The sequence below is a fragment of the Pipistrellus kuhlii genome, unplaced genomic scaffold (genome assembly GCF_014108245.1).
Source record: "Pipistrellus kuhlii isolate mPipKuh1 unplaced genomic scaffold, mPipKuh1.p scaffold_m20_p_2, whole genome shotgun sequence".
In the NCBI taxonomy this organism is placed as follows: domain Eukaryota; kingdom Metazoa; phylum Chordata; class Mammalia; order Chiroptera; family Vespertilionidae; genus Pipistrellus; species Pipistrellus kuhlii.
Genome location: NW_023425515.1, coordinates 183,935,667 through 183,958,106, shown reverse-complemented (window position 1 = coordinate 183,958,106; position 22,440 = coordinate 183,935,667). Strand labels below are relative to the sequence as shown.

Sequence of the window (22,440 nt, the reverse complement as noted above, 5' to 3'; positions counted from 1 at the left end):
TTGATACCTGCCTCCAGCCCCACCCAACCCACCCAGCTCACCCTCCAGCTCCTGGTTACGGAACTTCCACTCAATGCGGATGGGGGTTGCCCCCTCGTGAATGAGGCACTTGAAGCTGGCATCCTGGCCCTGCTGCACGGTGCTGCTGGGCGGGTCGATGGAGATGACAGGGCTATTATAGCCTGGGGGGTGAGGGGCACGGAGGGTGGGGTTCAGCAGGGCTGGGTTGGCTCAACCCCGCCGTCTCAGCTCGTCTTCCCTCTCCCCCTGCCCTGGCATCTGCCACACTCACGGAAGGAGGAGCCGGCCGCTTTGGGCTGGACAGTGACGGTAAAGGAGGCCTCCTGCTCAGGGCCCGCACCGCCAACGACGCGGCAGACATACTCGCCGGCATCGGCCGCGGAGATGTCGTGAAGCCGGAGCTGGGAGCCATGGGTCTGTCGGAGCGAGGATGGGGCAGCCATCAGGCCAAAGGCTTGGGCGGGGCAAGTCCCCAGGCCTGGCTGTGCCCGTGCAAGTGCCCGGGGAGTTCTCCCAAGTTCTGCCTTGGTCTCAGGGCTGCAGCTGATGCAGACGAGCTTCATTCACAGGGTCCTCCATGTCCAACCCCCCACTTTCCAGAGGAGGAAACTGGCTCAGCAGCAGAGCCAGGAAACAAACAAACAAACAAACAAACAAAACGGGGTGTCTCGACCCCCAGGCTTGGTGAACTCTTCCCCGCAAAAAGTATTTTCTCTCCTGGAACCCCCACTCTGGCCAGGGTTTGCATGAGGTTTGGGGTGTAGAAGGCAACTGCAGGTCAAACCCTGCCTGTCTGGAACCACCCCACCCTGGTCCCTGAGTCTACCTGGTGCCGGGCGGGCAGGCTGCCCCCACGCTTGAACCATGTGACCTGGGCGTGGGCCTGCCCGGGAACCACACAGTTCAGGTCCAGGGTCTCTCCTTCAGCCACGTTGGAGGAGGAGGCCTCGATGTAGATGGGCTGGGCCAGTCCTGGGGCTGTGGGCACAATGGTGGGTGAGAAAGGCAAAGCTCCCAGGGTGAAGGCAGGGACCTAAAGTGGATGCCAACTGGTCCTCCTGGAGGCACAGTGACTGCCATGGCTGCGTGCGATTGACCTAAGAGGGGGTCTCCATTCCCCGGGGGCCAAGATGCCATGGTGAGGCTCAGCGTCAGACCCGGTGGTTGGGGAGCAGCCGGAGGACCTCCATGGAGCCCAGGGCCAGCACTCTGCTGGGAGGCCAGGGAGGAGCGAGGCCAGAAAGGGCCCCCTACAAGCCAGGGCCCCGGCACTGCCCACGGCTCCCAGCACTCACCGGGAATGGGGGCTGGGCTGGAGGCCTGGATGGTGACCTGGACGGAAGTTCGCAGGACGTCCGAGCCGCTGGTCACTTGACAGGAGTACTCGCCAGAGTCAGCGGGGGACACCTGGTTCAGCCTCAGCAGGGGGCCGTGGACCTGGCCAAGGTTGGGGTGAGAGTGGGGGGTGAACTGGGGGCCAGTGGCCAAGGCCTTCAGACATCCAGGTCCTCTGGAATCTGTACCCCAGGACTGTACCCTCTGGAATCTGTACCCCAGCCGTTGTACAGGCTGCGTCCTGCCAAAGGCAACCCCCTTTGACAGCAGACATTGTCGAGCGTGTTCATTACAACATTTTTCCTGGGAGGAGGGGTAAGAGCTGCCCTCCTCTCATTCCCATCAAGGTGCCCGGGGGCCAGAGTGGCACGCTGGCCTCTTGACCTCCTGACACCCAGGGATGTGGGGCTGGATTCCGGCAGGATTGCCTGAGCAGGGGGTGGGGTGGGGAGTGCCGGCATCTGCTTTCTCCAGCTCCCTTACCTGGTGCCCGGCGGGAAGGCTGTTCCCTCGCCTGTGCCATGTGACCTGGGCGTGGGGATGCCCAGGCACCACACATTTCAGATCCAGGGTCTGCCCTTCAGCCACGTGGGAGGAGGAGGTTTCGATTCGAATGGGTGGGACTCTGCCTGGAGCTGGGGCACAAGTAGAGGTCAGTGAACTGGGACTCCCCTCCCAACTCCTCGTGCCCTCATTCCCAGATGTTCAGACCAGAGGCCATAGGGAGGTGGCTTCGATTCCCCCTTCCCCATTCTCCGGAGGCCGGGAGCAGCTAGGCTAGTCTAGTCCCAGCCCCGCCCCGGACACTGGTCCCCCCGTCTCCTCCTGTGGGTCACTGACAGCTGGGCTCAGGGCGAGGCACCTCCGCACAAACCACGGATGTCGTGTGTGGCTAGGAACTCAGGCTCTGTGGCCAGATCGCCTGGGTTCAAAAACCCAGCTCCGCCCGGAGTTCTGTGACGTTAGGAAAGGTCCTTCACGTCTGTGTCTCAGTGTCCCCATCCATAAAATGGGGAGAGCAAGCATACCTACCTCCAAGCATTACTGTAAGGATGGAATGTGTCAACATGTGTAAATATAACATTACTTATGCCATATCATGTTCATCACTCAGCAATTCATATACTGTTATCATGATGTCTGCCACAGCCGTGTGTTCCCTGTGCTATTAATTACATTTTCCTTTTGATGGATTCATTAAAAACAAACAAACAAAAACACCTTTCATACTTAGCCCGGTGACAGGCAATAATTTCCATGAAATGATGACAGGTTTGATGTGTTGCTGTTTTCCCCCTAGTAGTCCGCCATTAACATAGAAGACGCTTCTGAGGGTGCCACCTCAAATCACCCTCACGTGCCCCCTGCGCTCCCTACAGGCGCACTGCCAGTCTTCAGGGAAAGAGCTGACTGTCCCCACTTTACGGATGAAGAAAGTGAAACGCAGAGAGGAGAGGACTGTGTAACATCTCAGGGTGCAGACCGAGGAGCTGGGACCCAGGCTCCAAAGTCTGCTCCAGGGCCCTCGGGCTGCACCCCACTTGACCTCTGCCTGCTGGTCCCCCTCCCCCTTTTCTAGCCTCCTGGCACCACTGCGGGGACTCTTACCAGAGCCAGGAACGGTACTAGAGCCAGAGCCCTCAACGGTGACCATGATCGAGGCCTCCAGGGAGCCAGAGCCGCTCACCACACGGCATATGTACTCGCCCGAGTCAGCGGGGGACAGCTGGTACAGCCGCAGCCGCGAGCCGTGGGCCTGAGGGGGACAGGACAGGGAGACAGAGGAGCAGACATGGCGGTCGGAACCTTGAAGGATGGCGCCAGGGAGGCAAGTACGCCCCACAGGGTCTCCCAGGCCTCCTTGCTGGGCGGGGCTTAGGGAGCAGACCCCGATCCGGGGCCTCCACACCCAGCAGCCCTCCCACCATTTCCTGCCCCCAGACTCCCGTACCTGGTGGTGAGTGGGGAGGCTGCCGCCACGCTTGTGCCACGTGACCTGGGCGTGGGCCTGTCCGGGGACCACACAGTTCAGATCCAGGGTCTGCCCTTCGGCCACGTGCGAAGATGATGACTCAATTTTGATGGGCACAGCACCCGCAGCGGCTGGGGCACAGAAACACCAAGTCAGGGCTTTGGGCAGAGTCAGGTTGGGGAACAGCTGGGTTGACAGATACCTCAGCCACAGAAGCTCCCACCCCCAAGGTCAACACTTACTAAGCGCTTACAGTGTGCTTGCTGGATGTTAAACTCATTTAGTCCTCACAAAATTCATAAACTTCCTTCGATGACAGAAATGTTCTATTACCTGCACTGCCCAATACAGTGGCTGCTAGCTATACTCGTGTGGCCACCAAGCACTTGAAATGTAGGCTAGGAATTTGAAATTTAAAAAAAGAATTCAGCCGAAACCGGTTTGGGTCAGTGGATAGAGCGTCGGCCTGGGGACTGCAAGGTCCCAGGTTTGATTTCAGTCAAGAGCATGTATCTTGGTTGCGGGCACATCCCCGGTAGGGGGTGTGCCAGAGGCAGCTAATCGATGTTTCTCTCTCATCGATGTTTCTAACTCTCTATCCCTCTCTCTTCCTCTCTGCAAAAAATCAATAAAGTATATTAAAAAAAAAGAAAAAAAGAATTTTAATTGCCACCTGTGGCTGGCAGCATCGTTTGAGACAGCTCTGGGAGGCTGGTATGAGCAAAATGCCCATTTCGCTGAGGAAGAAACTGAGGCTGGGGGAAGAGAATAACTCACTCAAGTCCCTTCTTGGTACAGGCCGGATTCAAACCCAGGCATCTTTGTGCAGAATCCGTCCTACCCAGGGCCCTGTAACCCGTGTCTCCTGGTCCCTTCCCGGGTCTGCGTCAGACTCACCGGAGGGGTTGCCAGCGCTGGGGGAGACGGAGACGGTGATGGAAGCCTCCCGGGCGTCGATGTTGTTGTTGGCCCGGCACACGTACTCGCCCGAGTCGGCCACGGACAGCTGATTCAGCCGCAGGTGGGAGCCGTGGGCCTGGAGGGAGAGAGGAAGTGGAAGGGCCCAGGGGTCGCGGCTGGGCCAGGCCTCTTCCCCGGCCTCCCTCGTCAGACCTCTGAGGCCACTGGTGGAAACCGCCCATTGTCTTCACTAGCAGAGAGGGGTGAACAAGGAACCCGGGGGGCTGGAGACCTGGAGCTCTGGCAAAGGTCAGGGCTACGTACCCACTGTTTAGTCCAGACAATGGAGCTGAAGCAACTTCCCCACCACATAGCCATGAAATCCTCACTGATACTAGAGTCTGCCTGTTACTGGGATTGCCTGCCTAAGGGCTATGGGGGTATCTCAAACCCGAATAAAAGGATGGCAAGGCCAGAGCAAAGCGGAGTCCTTCCTTGGGCTTATGCCTGCCCCCAATTTCCAAATTATTATTTCTTGTCTTGCCTCTTTCATTTGCACGGGGCATCCTCCAGAGCCCGAACCCTGAACCTGAACCCTGAACCATGCGGGACGTGGGACCCTCGCAGCTACCTTCTGTCTGCCCCGGGGCAGCAGGGAGGACTGCCCAGGACTGCCAGCTAAGGCTTCGGTTCTTTGCCCCACGGCCGTCCTTGCACCCGCCCCAGGAGGTGAGGACCCACCCCCACGGCCACGCTCCACTCTGTACCTGGTGGCCGGCAGGGAGGGTGCCCCCACGCTTGTACCACGTGATGATGGCCTGGGGCTGCCCAGCCACCACGCAGGTCAGATCCAAGGTCTGCCCTTCGACCACGGTGGGGGATGAGGACTCGATCCGGATGGGTGGGGAGACACTGGGCACTGGGGACAGAGAGGGTCAGATGTGACCCGTCAGCGAACACCTCCCCCTGCGCCCATTCCCGGCCCCCCCTGCCGGTGTGCCCTCACCGTGGGAGGAGCTGCCGCCCTGGATGGTGATGATCAGCGAGGTCTCCTGGGAGCTGGCGCCGTTACTGACGTGACACACATACTCGCCTGAGTCGGCTGGCGTCACCTCGGGGATCCGGAGCCGGGAGCCCACGATCTGAAGGGGAGCGAGTGCCCGTGGGTGAGGGCAGCCCCTCCACGTCCTGGGCATCGCTGCTTCGGGCCCTGGACTCTGGGAGCACCCCTGCCCTGCCTGGGGCCAGCTCTCACCCGGCCTCCTTCAGCGGCCTCCCTGAGGCTCTGAGCTGGGGAGTACAGGGCCTCTAGCCTTTGTACTGCTCTGCGGAGGCCCATCCCAGTGACGCCATAGCGCCCTGCTGTGGCTCTTGTTACACTGCTGTCAGCTGGCACATCCGCCTCCCCCTGGGAGCTCCCTGAGGGCGGGCACCAGCATCTGGAACCCTTAGTGCCGGGTATGAGGCTTGGCCTGGAGCAAGTTCTCAGGGAAGTGGAGTTAGCGGCTCAGAGAATGTTCTGTTAAAACATGGCATTCAACTGAGGTCAGAGGGACGAATCTCCATATCCTCAACACTGGTCCAGGGCCCACACAGCAAGAACAGCTGGTGTTCGTTGAATGACTGAATGAGCACAGAGGAGGTGCTGGGAACCTTTCCCGATTCCCATCAAGGCCAGTGCGCTCAGCTTCTCCCCGCTGGTTGGTACCTGGTGCCGCCTGGGTAGGCTGCCTCCACGCTTGTACCAGGTGATGGTGTGCGGGGCTTGGCTGGCCACCAGGCAGTTGAGGTCCAGGGTATGTCCGTTGGCCAGGGAGGACGAGGAGGACTCGATGCGGACGGGGTACACCACGCTCTGGGCTGGGAGGGGGACACGGGAGGCAGGGTGTGGGGGCCGCGGAGGGTGGAGAGGCCCTCGCGGCCGCTCACCACGTTCCATGTCCCCCGAGATACTCACGGTGGGAGGGACCAAGGCGCTGCTGGATGGTGACGAGGACCGAGGCTTCCTGGGGGCCCGAGCTGCTGGTCACACGGCAGACGTACTCTCCAGAGTCCGCTGGAGTCACCTGGGGCAGCAACAGCCTGGACCCGTGCACCTGAGGGACAGGAGGAGGCAGGCTCGGAGCTGGCACTGGGGCTCGCAGCCAGGCTCCGGCTCCCTTTTCCGGCCCCTCTCAGTCTGACTCCTGCCTCCGCCCCCCGGAGCTCGAGGGAAGCTCTTCCAGGGAGAACCTCCATTCACGGCTCTTCAGTTCCCCATCCCGGTACGAGGACGGGTCCAGCAGGAAGAATAGGGGGCCGGCACCTGCTGATGTGCTCCAGGGCCCGTGAGGGAGTCAGTGTGAGCCACGTGGCCGAGGAGGACACTGAGCATCGGGAAGTCAAATGACTGGCCGGAACCGGTTTGGCTCAGTGGATAGAGCATCTGCCTGCGGACTGAAGGGTCCCAGGTTCGATTCCGGTCAAGGGCACATGCCTTGGTTGCGGACACATCCCCAGTGGGGGGTGTGCGTGCAGGAGGCAGCTGGTTGATGGTTCTCCCTCATCGGTGTTTTTAACTTTCTATCCCTCTCTCTTCCTCTCTGCTAAAAAACAATAAAATATATTAAAAATAAATAAATAAATAAAGTTACACAGCAGGCCAGAGGCAGAGACACAGCAGGGTAGAAGCAGAGAGCAGCATCCACACTGGAACATGCCTGAATTCAGAGACTAGGGTCCTTATTCTTTTTTAAAAAATATATATATTTTATTGATTTTTTACAGAGAGGAAGGGAGAGGGATAGAGAGCTAGAAACATCGATGAGAGAGAGACATCGATCAGCTGCCTCCTACACAACTCCCACTGGGGATGTGCCCGCAACCAAGGTACATGCCCCTGACCGGAATCGAACCTGGGACCTTTCAGTCCGCAGACTGACGCTCTACCGCTGAGCCAAACCAGTTTTGGCTAGGGTCCTTATTCTCAGTCACAAGGGTCCTTCAGGTCCCTTAGTAGCTCCCGCCGCCTACCTGGTGCCGGGCAGGAAGGCTGCCCCCTCTCTTGTGCCACGTGATCTGGGCGTGGGCCTGCCCAGTGACCAGGCAGTTCAGATCCAGGTTCTGCCCTTCTGCCACGTGTGAGGAGGAGGACTCAATCCGGATGGGGAGGGTGACTCCGAGCGCTGGGGACAGAGAGCAGAGGGTCAGTCCCGGCTGGAACGGGAGGAGGAAGTGTGGGTGAGAGAAGGTAGGGGCTTTGGTCTCATGAGCTCCTGCCATTGCTGGAGTGGAAGCCTCTCCTGGCTGGGCCCGCAGCCTTTCCATTCCGCCCCCCCCTCCCCCCAGTACCACTCACCAGGCACAGGGTTCACAGGCTCAATGGTGACCCGGACAGAGGCCTCCAGGGGCACCGAGCCCACCACCACACGGCACACATACTCGCCCGAGTCAGCTGGGGACAGCTGGTGTAGTCTCAGCAGTGAGCCGTGGGCCTGGCGGAAAGGAAGGTGAGGTCAGAGGGGGCTCCAGGAGACCCCTGCACTATAGCGTGCCTCTCTCTGAGCCCCGAGGCCTGGCCATCAGCGCTATCCTGCCTAGGGGTGGGGAAACGGAGGTCTCGTCCCAGGAGTGCTGGGTGGCCAGGAGGAGCCATGGCGAACTGGACAAGCACCAATAGCACATTCCATCAATTCTGGGACATACTTTCTGATGTCCCGAGGCGTCTTTTAGAGTGAATAATCCCACAATTAAATGGCAGCTTCCCCCCCCCCCCCCTTAGAGCAGTGGTCCTCAACCTTTTTAATGCTGTGACCCTTTAATACAGCTCCTCATGTTGTGGTGACCCCCGACCATAAAATTATTTTCGTTGCTACTTCAAAACTGTAATTTTGCTACTGTTAATGAATCATAGAGAACTGCTAGCAGGGTCGCCCAAGACATCGAAAACAGATATTTGCATTACAATTCATAACAATGGGCTCACGCTTCCCCTGTCTCAGACCTCACCACCCAGGGGCCTCCCTCCTGGCTCCTCTCGAGTCCTATACCTGGTGCCGGGCAGGGAGGCTGCCCCCGCGCTTATGCCATGTGACCTGGGCATGGGCCTGCCCGGGCACCAAGCAGTTCAGATCCAGGGTCTGCCCTTCAGCCACGTGGGAGGAGGAGGATTCGATGCGGATAGGCTGGGTGCCAACAGGAGCTGGGGGAGAAGGTCAGTGGGTCACTCCAGTTCTCTGCAGCTGCCCATCTATTCCCCTTTCTCTGTCCCAGCCCAGCCTGGTGGCCCTACTCACGGTAGGCAAAGTTGGCCCCCTGGGGGCCGGTGACTGTAACTGTGATGGAGGCCTCCACACCGTTGTTGGCCCGGCAAACGTACTCGCCTGCGTCAGCTGGCGACGCTTGGAAGATGTAGAGGCGGGAGCCGCGGACCTGGGCAGCATGGGCAGAGGGGTGAGGAGGGCTTCCCAGAGCCCAGCAGATGCCCCCCTGGCCACCCTCTCCCCGTTCCTCTGAGCTGGGAACTGCCAGCCCCTCAGCTCAGAGGCCTGGATCCCTGCCACCCACCATCCATGGCTCAGCCCAGCTGACCCCTCCTACCTTCCTGCTACTGTTATGTACCTGGTGCCGGGCGGGGAGGCTGCCGTCACGCTTGTACCACGTGACCTGGGCATGGGCCTGCCCTGCCACCACACAGTTCAGGTCCAAGGTTTGCCCCTCAGCCACGGTGGAGGACGAGGACTCGATCCTGACAGGAGGGACGGGTCCTGGGGCTGCGGGGAGAGGGGCGAGGGGAGTAGTAGATGCTACCAGAAGAGAGGGTAAGAGCTGCCCACCCTGGAGCCAGCGTGGCCTTGTCTTCTGAAGCCAGGCCCGTGTTTGGGGGGGTTGGTGGCCTGGGCTTGACGTCCTCAGCTGAGCAACCCGAGGGAAGGGCTGGGGCACGGGCAGAGCCTCGCAGAGTGGAGTGAGGAAGTGGGAGAGATGAAGGCGGTGGAAGCTGGGAGAGAGGACAAGGCGGCAGCAGCAGACACATGAGGAGAGACGTGGCCACAGAGTGACGGGAAGATGGCGGGTAACTCAGAAGTGGAGTCTGCCTGGGCCAGGCCGCGGCCAGCTCCAGCATGAGCCTCCTGCCCCAAGTTACAACAGGAGTCCCTAGACCTCAGCACCTCGGGAGCCTCCTGACCTCCTGCAGCTTGCCTGTCGTCGGCAGTCACTCACCAGGAAGGGAGCCATCGCTGGAGTCTGAAGCCTTGATAGTGACCAGGACAGAGGTCTCCAAGGGCCCAGAGCCAAGGACTACTCGGCACACGTACTCGCCCGAGTCTGCTGGCGATACCTGGTTCAGCCGCAGCAGCGAGCCGTGGGTCTGCACGCAGACGGGGAGGGTGAGGAGGGAGCCAGAGAGGCCCCATCCAGGCCCTCCAGCAGGCTGGCCCCGGGGGCAGCTGTACCTGGTGCCGGGCGGGGAGGCTGCCCCCACGCCTGTGCCATGTGACCTGGGCATGGGCCTGCCCGGGCACCAAGCAGTTCAGGTCCAAGGTCTGCCCTTCAGCCACGTGGGAGGAAGAGGACTCGATGCGGATGGGCTGGGTACTTCCCCGAGCTGGGGACCCAGCAGGACCTGGGGCACAGAGAGGCTGGTCAGATGGGAGACCTTTCTGGGGCTGCGACCTGCTCCTCAGCATGGCCAGCCAGGCCCCTCTTTCCCTCCCAACCTCGGACTCAGAGTTCAAGGTCCACTTGCCCACAGCCAAGGCCAAAAGATGCAGACGATACCACCACCCCTTTCTACGGTGTTTGCCGTTTTCCCCATCCTATGGTGGCGGTACGGTCCTCATCCCACAAAGGTGGAAACTGAGGCCCAAGAGGTAAAAATGACCAGTTCAGAGCTGATCAGGCGTCGTGCTAGGATTTGAACCCACGTCAGCCTGATTCCCTACTCATCGTTCAACCCTGATTCCGCTGCTTACTGCTGAGCTCTGACAACAGTAGCCTCATCACGGCCGCAGGTGAGCTGACCAACCTGATCCCCACCTTAGTCCTCTCAGCTCCCCAGGCAGGGAGTGGAAGGCCAAAGCTTGCCGAGTGGCCCCTCTTGCCCCGAAGGGACCACAGGCGCCTTCCCCGGGAAGAGTGAGGAGGTCCCAGGGCTCGGCCTCCGCCCAGGCCCGCCTGGCTCCTCACCTGCGGGGTGGCTGGGGCCCGAATGGGTGCCGTGGAGGACAGAGATGGTGATGGAGGCCTCCTTGGCGTCCGACCCGTTCTCCACTCGGCACACGTATTCTCCAGAATCCGCTGAGGAAACCTGGGGGAGCCGCAGTCGGGAGCCATGCACCTGGGCCGGGTGGGGACAGAGGTACGTGAGGATGGGGAGGGGGCCGTGGTCACCACAGAGCCACCCCATGCCGGAAGCTGGAGAGGGAGGAAAGTTAAGGTGCCAGGGTGATGCGGGGCCTCCTTGGGCACAGGATCACCCCGGGACCCCTGCCTCAGGCTCGGGGAGCTCATACCTGAGCGTGGGGAGGCAGGCCGCCCCCTCGCTTGTACCACATGATCTGGGCGTGGGGTGGCCCTGTCACCACGCAGTTGAGGTCTAGTGTCTGGCCTTCAGTCACAGAAGATGAGGAGGACTCAATCCTGACTGGCAGGGGGCTGGCACCTGCAGGCGGGGGCAGAGGAGTGAGTAGGCCTCCGGGGAGCCCTGGCCGGTGCTCCCCACACCGTCAGCCCCCACGGGCCCTGCACCTGGAAGGACGACCACTTGGATCCGGGCCTGCGCGGTGCCGGCGGGGCTGGTGGCCACGCAGAGGTAGAAGCCGGCATCGGCGGCCGTGATGGCGGGGATGAGCAGCGTAGCGATGTCCGTGTGCTCAGACCGGGCCTGCCACACAGGAGAAGGGTCAGCTGCCTGAGTGGCCGTGGCAGCCCGGCAAGGGCGGGCCGGCGAGGGTAGGCAGAGGGGGGAAAGGTAGAGGCAAGCACAAAGCCAACAATGGGGCCCCAGCTGGGCACCAAAGAGGCACGGAGCCAGGCCACCCTGTTGGAAGTGACGAGAGCCAGAGGAGGCAGAGATGGGGGAGGAAGCACAGGGGGGAGGGGCAGACAGCAAATGCGGGGACTCCCTTGAGCCCGGATGGATCCCCTCACCTGAGGGGGGAGGCTGCCCCCTTCCTTCCGCCAGGTGATGGTGGCACTGGGCACACCCGCAGCCCTGCAGTACAGCCTGACCGTGCGGCCTTCGTGCACTTGGGTCCTCTCTGGACTCACCTGGACCCTGGGCCCGTTGCCCCCTGCAGACAGAGAGGGCCCTGTGAGGTGAGAACGCCTCTCTGGGCTGCCCACGTGCTCCCTGCCCACCCTCAGCCTGCCCGCTCACCATGCACGTGGAGCACGGCCCTGGCCACATGCTGCCCGGCGCTGCTGCGGGCATAGCACAGGTACTGGGCTTGGTCCGAGGGCTCCACGGCTGGCAGGCGCAGGATACCGCCGTGGACTTGCGCCTTCTGAGGCAGCTGGCCACCAGGACCCCCTGGTGTGGAGCAGTGGGTCAGCAGCTGCTGGGCGGGCATTGCTGCCCCCCTCCCCACAGCCTAGGGAGCTGCCCCTGGCCTCCCACACCCAGGAGAGCCAGGCCCTGAGCATCACTCCTGCCACAGCCTCACCTGTCCACTCAAGGGCGGGCGTGGGGTGCCCTGTGGCGCTGCAGCGGAACTCGGCCATCTGCCCGGGCTGCACTGTGAGCTGTGGTGGGTGGATAGACACCATGGGGGCAGAGGGGGTGCCCGAGGCTGACGGGAGAAAGAACATGTGGTTGGGGGTGGGGAGATGACCTGAAGGGACCCATGGCAACAGCTTCCAGGCTGCCCTCTTTGCTTGCACTCCAGCCCCTCATGGCCATTTGTCCACAGAGCAGGCAGAGGGAGCTTTGGGAATGTCATGGGGTCTGTTACTTGTGAATTGAAGGCCTGCCTGTGGCTCTCTATCGCTCTTAGAATAAAACCCGGACTCCCTGCTGTGATCTGCCAAGTACTACACACACTCACGTCTGCCCACATCTTCAAGTTGATCATCCCCCGTCCCCCCACAGCTCCAGCCACACTGGCCATGCTGTTTCACCTACAGCAACACGCTCCTGCCCCAGGACCTTTGCACGTGCTGCTTCCTCTGCCAAGAACACTCTCCGCCAGCTCTTTAAGAGGTGCACGCTTTCCCTTCCTTCAGGCCTCAGCTCAGATGTCACCTCCCCAGAGAGATCCTCCCTGACCACCCACGTAGAATAGCTCGCCCTTCTCCCACATCCTTTCTCTTTCCTGTCACCATTTATTACTAACCCAGCAGGCACCGCCCTGTGTGATTGCCCTACATGTTCACCTGTTCCATGTTTACCTCCGCCCTACTAGAACATGTAGTGCAAGAGAGCAGAGCTCCCGTTTGACCTCCTTTGCTCTGTTTCTTCAGAGGCTAGGCCAGGACCTGGTATCCCATGGATGCTCAGAAACTGTCAGCTGAACACGAGTCCTGGTGGGCACTGGGGAAGGCCGGGAGTGGTGGGCCAGGCATGGACGTGAGCAGCATACCTTGCACATGCAGTGTGGCTGTGCCCTGGTCCATGGCAAACATGTTGGAGCCGGTGCAGACGTAGGTGCCAGCGTCACTTGGCTGGACGTTGCGAATGGTCAGGATGCCGTTGAAATCCATGGCTCGGTCTGGCAGCTTCCCGTTGTGCAGGCGGGTCCACACCAGGGTGTAAGCCGGAGACTGCAGGTGGGGCGAGGGGATGGGATGGGATGGGGGTTAGAGGTGGTGCCCGGAGACCCCAGAAGACCCTCTCCCTGGTGAGGGCTCCATGCCTTGCCCACCTTGCTCTTGGCCGTGCAGATGAAGGTGACGTCGGCTCCGGGACGCACGCTCTGGCTCCGCTGCTCCTCCACCGTCACCGTGATGGGCTTACTGGGAGCCTCTGCGGGGACGAGAGGCCTCGTGAGCGGTGTGCTGGCCAGGCCCCTGTCCTGGGGCCAGTTTCTCTCTTTCCACCATCTTGTCTGGGTGTCACCTGCTTCCCAGTCTAGCTTAGATTCCGTCCCCTGGCACTTCCCACCCTCATCCACCCGAACCCCATTATCGTCTTTTTCCTGCTGGCACGGAGCAGCCAGCGGGCGGTGACGGGAGAACGTCACACCATGAGCCCACTTGGCTCCAGTTCACGACCGCAGACCACAAATGAGCTCTGAACGCTTCACACTTCGCTCCAACTGGCCTTCTGGGTCTGGTTCAAGTTCCCATTCTCCTCAAATCATTTCACACTTCCTCCCATCCTCTGCACCCTCCAGAACCACCGCCCCCCCCCTTTCCGCTTTCGTAGCTCATGGCTTCAGTCCACACTGGTTGAGAAAACAAACTGCTAGGCAGGAATCTTCCCGTCTTTCCAAATCTACCCACCTCCCTCCTTTCCGGCCCCTGAGGAACCAGCTCTCTCTCCACAACCCCCACTTTCTGAGTGTCGGAGCCCCGCCCAGGGACTTCCTCCCTCTGCTGTGCCCTCTCTTGCCACGTCACTCTCTCCTCTTCCTCTCCACTGGGTCATTCCTCTCCATAGACTAGGGGTGTCGAACTCAATCAGAGAAGGGGCCAAAATCTAAAATCCAGCCTAAATCGCGGGCCGAATGGTTTACTGAACAGTCATAAACTGTCATTGTGATGGAAACGCAGCGGAGTGCAGTGATGACAGCGCGGTGCGGGCCACACTGCAAGGCCTGGCGGGACGGATTTGGCCCGCGGGCCTTGTGTTTGACACATGTGCCATAGACCAATGTGTTCTAGCATAGCCCGTCTCTGAGAAGGCCCCCTGGACTCCATACTCTCCCCAGCTGCCACCCCATTGCTCGGTCTCCTTTCAGGGCCAAGACTCTTGAGGGAATTGTCTATACGTGTTGCCTTTCCATCCATTCTCTGCCTCACTCTAATCTAGTTCTACCCCTTCGCTCCACTGAAAACAGCTCTGGTCAAAGCATGCTCTTCAGGGGTTATTTCTCGGCCACACCTCACTTCCTCAGGGCATATGGTGAGGCTGAGCGCCCCCTCCTGGAAGCCTTCTCCCCTCTGAGCTTCTAACACGCACCTCCCCTCCCCTCCCTGTCTCCCCCTAGCTCACTGGCCTCAACTGCTCAAGTATCCAGCTGTAAAAGAGACTCTTAAAACTTGCCATGCTGAAGTTGGAGCTCCTTGTGGCTCTGTCCTCAAGCCACACTCTCCCTGGTAATTTCACCCTGTCCCATAGCTTTAAACACCACCCCTAGCTCTAGTCAGTATGGCTCAGTGGATAGAGCACTGGTCTGAAGACTGAAGGGTCCAGGTTTGATTCTGGTCAAGGGCATGTACCTCGGTTGCAGGCTTGGTCCCCAGCCCTGATCGAGGTGCGTGCAGGAGGCAACCAATTGATGTTTCTCTCCCACATCAATGTTTTTCTCTCTGTTTCTCCCTCTCCCTTCCACTCTGTCAAAGAATCAATGGAAAAATATCCTCGGGTGAGATTTTAAAAAAAATTAAAAATATAAACACCACCCCTAGGCCAACCAACACCCCCATATTCATTTCTCTGGCCGAGGCCTCCTCTCTGAGTTGCAGACTCACATATCCCAAGCCTGCAGGATGTACCTACTTACATGTTTCCCCAAACATCTCACACTTGGCATTCCCTCTGGCTTGTTGGTAGCAGGTGCTGCCAGTGCCCCACCCAGTCCCCTCACCCTGTTCCTTCAGTGCCACCAGGTCTGACCGCTGCCAGCCACTGCACTTCTTCACACAAGGGCTTTCTCGGATCCCCAGAGACCACTGCGCCTGCCAGGAGGCAGGCAGAATGCAGGGGAACGGATGATCCTACAACAGGCCCCAGGTGATGGCTGATAGGAGCCCAGCACCCCGATCCTGGGATGGGGTGACTCCAAGGTGCATGCTTTACCCTTGAGCTTCCCAGAGTTCCCCTGGCAGCATTAAATACCTGCTCACAGTGCTAACTTGCTCAATAACATACCTGTTGCTGGCTGCCTTCTCTTCCCTGTCTTTCTCCACCTACTAAATAAACTACTATCGTGCAAATCATTGTCTCAGACTCTGCTTTTGGGGGAGCCCAAATGAAGAACCCTCATATCGAGCCTCTCTCATCTCAGTGAATGGCACTCCGTTTGCCCAGCTGCTGGAAACCAGATGGTAGGCATCGTCCTAGATGTTTCTCTCTCCCTCAGTGACCACAATCACGTCCAGCCATCTCTGCTCTAAAGCCAGTTCTTTTTTCCCCTTTCTTTTATTATTATTATTATTATTATTATTATTTTAAAAATATATTTTATTGATTCTTCACAGAGAGGAAGGGAGAGGATAGAGAGTTAGAAACATCGATGAGAGAGATACATCGACCAGCTGCCTCCTGCACAACCCCCATCGGGGATGTGCCCGCAACCAATGTACATGCCCTTGACTGGAATTGAACCTGGGACCTTTCAGTCCGCAGACCAATGCTCTATCCACCGAGCCAAGCCGGTTTCGGCTAAAGCCAGTTCTTAACTCCATCACCTCTCTCCATCTCTGTGGCCAGTGGCCCTGTGCGGGCAGCCGCCATGCCCTCGGGCGGATGAATGTGCCAGCTGCCTGGGTCTGCAGCCTCAGCCCAGCCCAGGGCAGGCCGTCCCGGGGACGAGGAGGAGAAACTCACCAGTGACCAGCAGTTCTCCGCGGCTGGTATTGGCGTGATGGTGGTTACGACAGGTGCAAATGTAGACCCCGGAATCGGAGGGCTGGACGCTGGGGAAGTGGAGCTCGGAGCCTGGTGGGGAACAACGGGAGCTCGTCGGTGCAGACGCACCCTCCTCCCATCACCCGGCCCTGTGGCTCCCCGGCCACTGGGTGGCGCATGGGGTCGGGGCCATGGGTACCTTGATGTCGCTGCTGCGTGCTACTGGGCAAGGGCCGCCCATCCTCGCGAGACCAGTAGAAGTAGTGAGGTGGGCTCCCGCTGACTTGGCACCTCAGGGAGTGGGGGCCACCTTGGGGTACTATGCTCCGAGGCGGTTGCACCTGGACCACCAGTTGGGCTTGGTCTGCTGGTAGGGGGAGGGGAGGACGGGAGAGGCCATTCAGGTAGGAGGCCGAGCACACGGCACTATCTCAGTATCTGCTTTCCCAGAGACTGGCCTGCCCTCCTCCTGGTCCTGTCCCCCAGACCTAGCACCTCTCAGACTCCCTAGGCTCCCTGACTTGACCATCACCCCGACCAGGGGCTATGGTCCCACTTACCCTGCGGCAGGCATCGGCCCCCTCGCACATTGGGGTTCCCCACGTAACCTGGGGCGCACCTGTAGGGGAGGAACAACGACCAGTTCTGTCCGCTCTCAGGGCACCCAGTGCCTCATGGTGGACTGGGGAGCTGGCTGACCAGCATGGGCTGGGGAGGCTCAGAGCTCTGGAAGGATTTCAGACACCAAAGAGGCCTCCACGCAGTGCCTTGGCGAGCTGAGAAAGGGGTGGGCAAGGGAATATCAGCAAGTTCGGTGAGCGGGCAGTAAAGCCTTTATTCTCCAGGAAGACATTCATTCAATTCATGTTTATTAAGCAACTATTATGCTAGGTTATGGAAATACAACGGTGAACACCAAGTTCCTGCTCTTACGGAACTAACTTACTAGGAAACCAACATGAAAACTACATAATGGTGCAGTCACTGTGGAAAACAGCATGGCGTTTCCTCAAAAAATTAAAAATGGAACTGCCATTCGATTCAGTAATCCCACTTCTAGGAATATATCGCAAGAAACCAGAAACACCAGTCAGAAAGGATATATGCACCCCTATGTTCACAGCAGCACAATTCACCATAGCTAAGATTTGGAAACAGCCTAAATGCCCATCAGCAGATGGGTAGATTAGAAAACAGTGGTACATCTATACAATGGAAATCTATGCTGCTATAAAAAAGAAGGAATTCTTACCATTTGCAACAGCATGGATGGAACTGGAGAGCATTAAGGTAAGTGAAATAAGCCAGTCAGTGAAAGATAAATACCACACAATCTCACTCATTTGTGGGATATAAAGAACATTATAAACTGATAAACAAAAATAGATACAGAGGCAGGGAAGCATCGAACAGACTGTCAAATTACAGCGGGAAGGCAAGGGAGGGTTGGGGGTAGTGGTGGTAAGAAACCAACCGAAGGACCTGTATGGATGCAGATAAGCATAACCCAGTAGTCGGCAAACTCATCAGTCAACAGAGCCAAATATCAACAGAACAACGATTGAAATTTCTTTGGAGAGCCAAATTTTTTTAAAGTTAAACTTCTTCTAACACCACTTCTTTAAAATAGACTTGCCTAGGCCATGGTATTTTGTGGAAGAGCCACACTCAAGGAGTCAAAGAACCGCATGTGGTTCGAGAGCCGCAGTTTGCAGACCGCGGGCATAACCAATGGATGCAAGACACTGCGGGGAGGGGGGGGGGGAGAGACACAGGGGGAGGCCAAAGGGGGGAAAAAGGAGACGTATGTACTATTATTAGTAACACTTTAAATAAGATAAATAAATGACTTAGGAAGGAAGGAAAACTGCATAAAATGAGAGTGAGGAACATGTATTGGGGGCTGTGAGTGCACAGAACGGCTCCTGAGAATGAGGAGACTTCCCTGGGAATGGGGCTTCTGAGCTGTCATATTCCCCGGGACCTGTTATATTCTCCTTAGGCTACTTACCAATGCTTATAATTATATATTTGTATGATCACTTTTTTGCTGTTTTCTCCCCCGTCACAGGTGGTAGACTACACAGGACTAGGATGGAATCTGTGTTGTTCACCACTGTATCTCCAGCACCTTCACACACTACACGTCACACAGCAGGTGCTCAATAAAAACGTGCTGAATGAATGAATGAATGAGGTTGAGCCTTGAAGGCTAAACAGGAGTTTGCCAGAAAGGGGAAGTTTGAGAGTGAAGAATGTTCCATGTAAAGTAAGTAGCTCATGCAAAGGCCTGAACATCCATTAGTCACGAAGTTCAGCCCGAGTAGAGCAGAGTTAGGAGTTGGAAGTGGATGAGACTAAAGAGTGACAAGGCTACCCAAGGGCAGCAGGGAACCAAGGGGAGGGACATGATGCTGGTGGAGAACGTTCTTAGCAGCACCCTATCTGGGGCTCTCACCTAGGAATTGACCACAAACCCCTTCCTATTGGCAAACTTACTGCTCACAGTACTGGCCGGTGTAGCCAGGCTCACAGGCTGTGCAGCGGTACCCGCCGGCTCCCTGGCTCTCACAGGTGCGGGAGAACCTGGGATAGAGGAGGCAAAGGTCAGGCCGTGGGAGGCCCCAATCCCACCCTGCCCCCTTCACCCGGCCCTGACGGCCAGTGCAGTGCCCTCTACCCCCGGCGGGACTTCTTCCTTGGGCCTTGAGCAAGGGCACCCACATGTTCTCCGGGTTGGTCAGCGGGCAGGCGCAGGGCTGGCAGTCCTCAGGCGTTCCGGCCGTGGCATCTCCATAGTAGCCAGGGGCACACAGCTCACAGAACTCCCCAATGGCATTGTGCTGGCATTGCTGTGAGGTACAAACACACCGGCCACTCACCCTTTGGCAGAATTTACCAAAAACCCTTACAACTTTGGAATCCTTTGATCTGGAAATACCATGTTTGTGCATTTATCTTAAAGACTGTTCAGCTCAGCGATGTTTATAGAAGCAAAATACTGGAAATAAACCTAAAAATCCATGAAGAGAGAAACTAAAAACAACTCCCACCCAACTATCTAACATAGGACGATATTGATGACATTTCCTACATTTTCTCCCTAAACAGCTGGAATATCACAGGGAAAGCAAAGGGGTACACCTGGGTATCGGGGGAGTTTTAAAAATAGATGCTTTATTATAAATACATGGGGGGTAATAGTCTTCTCCAAAGAGATTCATGCTTGTTTGATTAATGTGCCATGCTCCTTGCTCTGTCAACCACCTAACCCTGACCACATACTGCAGGGGGGCTAAGACATCCCACTCTGAAAAGTTCAGGTGTAAAAAATGATATGGAAAGAGGTTCAAGACCCTATAAGTGGAAAAAGCTCACTAAACACAACGATCCTATGCTCATTTGGAAAACAAAAGGGTACATTAATACGTACAGACATCGGCCCAGAAAAAGAGCAGAAGCCCTCCACACTGATGTTGACAGTAATCACCCCCAGGTGGTAGGACTACAGGAGGTTTTTAATTTCTTTTGGGGTTAGCTCTGTAGTCTGACGTGTCTACAGAGAACACGTGCCACTTGGATGATAAAAAATTGCAGGTTACCAAAGTTTTCTTTTATAAAGACAGATGCTATTCCAGCCCCAGCCAGTTTGGCTCAGTGGAGAGAGCATCAGCCCACAGACTGAAGGGTGTCAGGTTCAATGCCCGTCAAGAGAATACCTCAGTTGTGGGCTCGATCCCTGGCTTTGGTTAGGGCACGTTGGGAGGCAACCAATTGATGTATCTCTCTCACATGAATGTTTCGCTCTGTCTCTCCCCTTCCCTTCCACTCTCTCTAAGAATTAATGGAAAACATCCTTGGGTAAGGATTAACAAAAACAATCTATAACAATAAAAGTGTAATATGCTAATTAAACCGGACAGCCGAACAGCGGAACAACCGTCTAGATCACATGTGTCAAACACAAGGCCCGCGGGCCAAATCCGTCCCGCCAGAGCTTGCAATGTGGCCCACACCACGCTGTCATCACTGCACTCTGCTGCGTTTCCATCACAATGACAGTTTATGACTGTTCAGTAAACCATTCGGCCCGCAATTTAGGCTGGATTTTAGATTTTGGCCCCTTCTCTGATTGAGTTTGACACCCCTAGTCTAGATGGCCTTCCAGACAAAGCCGGGGCTGTGAGGCAGCCGCCACGGCTGGGAGGGCCAAGCCCCTTGCACAAATTTTTGTGCATCGGGCCTCTAGTAAACAAAGATGGATGCTATTCCATTGTCCTGGCTACCCCATCATGGCTGCTGCCACCTGCTGGCATAGGTGCTTTGTCCCACAGGCCATGCCCCATGATCTTTGTCCCTGGACCTAGGCTGACCTTACCAAGTCCACCCCTCCCTACCCTGCAGTGAGCTCTGGTACCCCACCCAGGCCCACCCAAGCTGACCCCTGCCCTGGCCCTGTTTGCATCTTACCGAGCAGGCCCCAGTCTCTGGGTGGCACAGGTCCGAGTGGCCGTTGCATTCGCACAGCTCACAATGGCCGAGGTAGAGCCCACTCCCGGTGCGTGTGTAGCCCGGGGCGCAGTCCTGGGAAGGGGGAGAGGAAGGTTGGTCTCCATCTCTGGTGCAGTCCCTTCCAAAGCCAGGAGACCCTGAACCCCACACCCTCCTTCCCTTCCCACCAGCTAGCCTCTCGCTGGCTCTGAAAGGGAAAATCCCAGGCCCAGCCCTCCACCCCCTCACCCTCTCCCAGCCACCCTCTTCCACGTCTCCGTCTTCACTTTACACTCCGAAGCTGGATGTTGTCCCAGCTCATCCTGGCATCGCCCGCCCCTTACATTCACTGCAATAATAGTTCATCCTGAATGGAGAACCCATATCCCCAGGACTCTGTTCCCGAAAATTCTTCAGGCAGGGTCTTTATTGGAAGAATGTAACCCTCGATGGGAAAAGAGGGCTCAGGAGAGGATCTGGAATGAGCCCTTGAAGAGCTTCACAACCATTTGTAGGTGCATGACACAAAGCGACAGAGGCTGCACACACACCCGAGGATGTTTTCCCCCATTCTCGGTGAGTACTCGTGGGCTCTGAAAACAATGAGCTGCTGTTCGCCAGCCCTTCTCTGAAATCTCTCCAGGCCCGCCCCCTCTCCCCAACCATTTCAAAGGCACGTTTATAAATCTGCTTGGCTTCACTGCAGAAAAAGTGCACCAAGGATTCTGCTTTCCCCAGGGGTCCTCCTTCAAAACGTGTTACATTTTTATCATTTCAAGGGATCTGAAGTTCGTGGACTTGGGTTTGAAAATTCTTGTGGCCGCAGTGCAGGGGCACCGATGGAACACTGCAGAGATGTGGGCTTCCCACGGTGGGGTTCCCGAGGGGCTGGGAGGGAGGCTGCTTCCATGGTGGACGGATGCCACTGCCCTCCCTCCCAATGGGACTCCCTTCTGTCCCATCCACCTCACTCACCATTGGCGGAGGGATTTTCCCGGGGCCCAGCTCCCACTGGTAGCCTTGCTCCAGGCCTAAGAAGTTCCCACACCCCACCCCGGCTTTCCAGGGGCGACCCTTCCCCACACGCTCCTCTGAGCTTCTGCCTTCCTGCCTAGAACCCTCTCCCCTCCCGCGGTCCCTCCTCTCTCTGAGACACTCCACGCTCTGCTTTGGGCTAGACTCTGCCCGTCTCTGCTGGGCACCCTGAGGGCACACGCTGGGTCTGAACCTCCGGAGGCGGCAGCTGTGTGCCCTCAGTAAGCTATTCACCCTTCAGTGCCTCTATTGTTAAAAAAAAAAAAAAAAAAACCGTTAAAAGGGGATAATGACACATTTCCAGGGCTGCTGGGGAGAATAAACGAGATATTGCAGAGCACATTGAAGCCATGACTCGTCAAATGCCAGTTGACCAGCTAGTGGCGGATCCAGCAGCGCCAGAGCAGCGGGGCCTGGGCTGCCACGCTCACCTGGCAGGACAGGCCCACGTAGCCTGGGGGGCAGCGGCATTCCTCCACCTCCAGGGCCGGGGGTCCCCTCGAGGGCCCGGGCTGGGCGACCTCCAGGCTGACCCCGCTGATGCTGGCCGCCAGGGGCACCGAGGAGAACGTGGCCCGGATCAGGAGCTCGTCCAAGTCAGCCAGCGCCATCAGGAGGTGCTCGCGTGTAGCTGGCTGCCCGTCAGGCCGGCGCCAGAATTCCTGGGTGGAGGGACGATAGCACGTGTGGGGGAGAGGGGTCAGGCTCTGTGCGCTGCTTCTGCAGCAACCCGTCCCCCGACTCCTGCCTTCAGGCACTGGAGGAGGACCCTGAGGTGAGGATGGGGGAGCGAGCAGCAGGGTGGCTGGCGTCAAAGCCGGGCTCCAAAGCAAGGGTGGGGGTGGGGGAGGGTCGGACACAGGGTGGCGGGTGTTCCTTACCTCTCGGAAAACAATCTCATAGCTTTTCCTCTCGGAGCCCTGCAGTGCTGGCTGGGAGGCCACCAGCATGATGTTGTTGCCCTGGGAGACAC

General features: G+C 57.9%; 1 protein-coding gene across 14 annotated transcripts in view; it reads right to left on the bottom strand.

The window, feature by feature from the left end:
• HSPG2 (heparan sulfate proteoglycan 2) overlaps positions 1 to 22,440 on the bottom strand; it is a 102,054-nt gene that overhangs the window by 15,744 nt on the left and 63,870 nt on the right. For 4 of the 14 annotated variants that reach the window (XM_045585047.1, XM_045585051.1, XM_045585050.1 and 1 more), the window contains 35 exons: positions 22,349 to 22,429; positions 21,899 to 22,129; positions 20,412 to 20,525; positions 18,666 to 18,793; positions 18,441 to 18,527; positions 16,502 to 16,560; positions 16,141 to 16,308; positions 15,921 to 16,031; positions 13,072 to 13,172; positions 12,790 to 12,970; positions 11,875 to 12,000; positions 11,589 to 11,741; positions 11,360 to 11,502; positions 10,958 to 11,093; positions 10,723 to 10,871; positions 10,397 to 10,547; positions 9,664 to 9,833; positions 9,431 to 9,578; positions 8,828 to 8,979; positions 8,503 to 8,638; positions 8,257 to 8,408; positions 7,566 to 7,701; positions 7,241 to 7,392; positions 6,186 to 6,324; positions 5,937 to 6,088; positions 5,235 to 5,370; positions 4,996 to 5,147; positions 4,226 to 4,364; positions 3,308 to 3,459; positions 2,965 to 3,112; positions 1,840 to 1,991; positions 1,317 to 1,458; positions 848 to 999; positions 293 to 437; positions 42 to 182 (listed from right to left, as the gene is read on the bottom strand). In XM_045585047.1, the coding sequence (XP_045441003.1) occupies positions 42 to 182; positions 293 to 437; positions 848 to 999; positions 1,317 to 1,458; positions 1,840 to 1,991; positions 2,965 to 3,112; positions 3,308 to 3,459; positions 4,226 to 4,364; positions 4,996 to 5,147; positions 5,235 to 5,370; positions 5,937 to 6,088; positions 6,186 to 6,324; positions 7,241 to 7,392; positions 7,566 to 7,701; positions 8,257 to 8,408; positions 8,503 to 8,638; positions 8,828 to 8,979; positions 9,431 to 9,578; positions 9,664 to 9,833; positions 10,397 to 10,547; positions 10,723 to 10,871; positions 10,958 to 11,093; positions 11,360 to 11,502; positions 11,589 to 11,741; positions 11,875 to 12,000; positions 12,790 to 12,970; positions 13,072 to 13,172; positions 15,921 to 16,031; positions 16,141 to 16,308; positions 16,502 to 16,560; positions 18,441 to 18,527; positions 18,666 to 18,793; positions 20,412 to 20,525; positions 21,899 to 22,129; positions 22,349 to 22,429 (4,915 nt within the window). The remainder of the gene's footprint in view (positions 1 to 41; positions 183 to 292; positions 438 to 847; positions 1,000 to 1,316; positions 1,459 to 1,839; positions 1,992 to 2,964; positions 3,113 to 3,307; positions 3,460 to 4,225; positions 4,365 to 4,995; positions 5,148 to 5,234; positions 5,371 to 5,936; positions 6,089 to 6,185; positions 6,325 to 7,240; positions 7,393 to 7,565; positions 7,702 to 8,256; positions 8,409 to 8,502; positions 8,639 to 8,827; positions 8,980 to 9,430; positions 9,579 to 9,663; positions 9,834 to 10,396; positions 10,548 to 10,722; positions 10,872 to 10,957; positions 11,094 to 11,359; positions 11,503 to 11,588; positions 11,742 to 11,874; positions 12,001 to 12,789; positions 12,971 to 13,071; positions 13,173 to 15,920; positions 16,032 to 16,140; positions 16,309 to 16,501; positions 16,561 to 18,440; positions 18,528 to 18,665; positions 18,794 to 20,411; positions 20,526 to 21,898; positions 22,130 to 22,348; positions 22,430 to 22,440) is intronic. The other 10 variants (XM_045585049.1, XM_045585060.1, XM_045585048.1 and 7 more) reach the window with 8 other exon arrangements.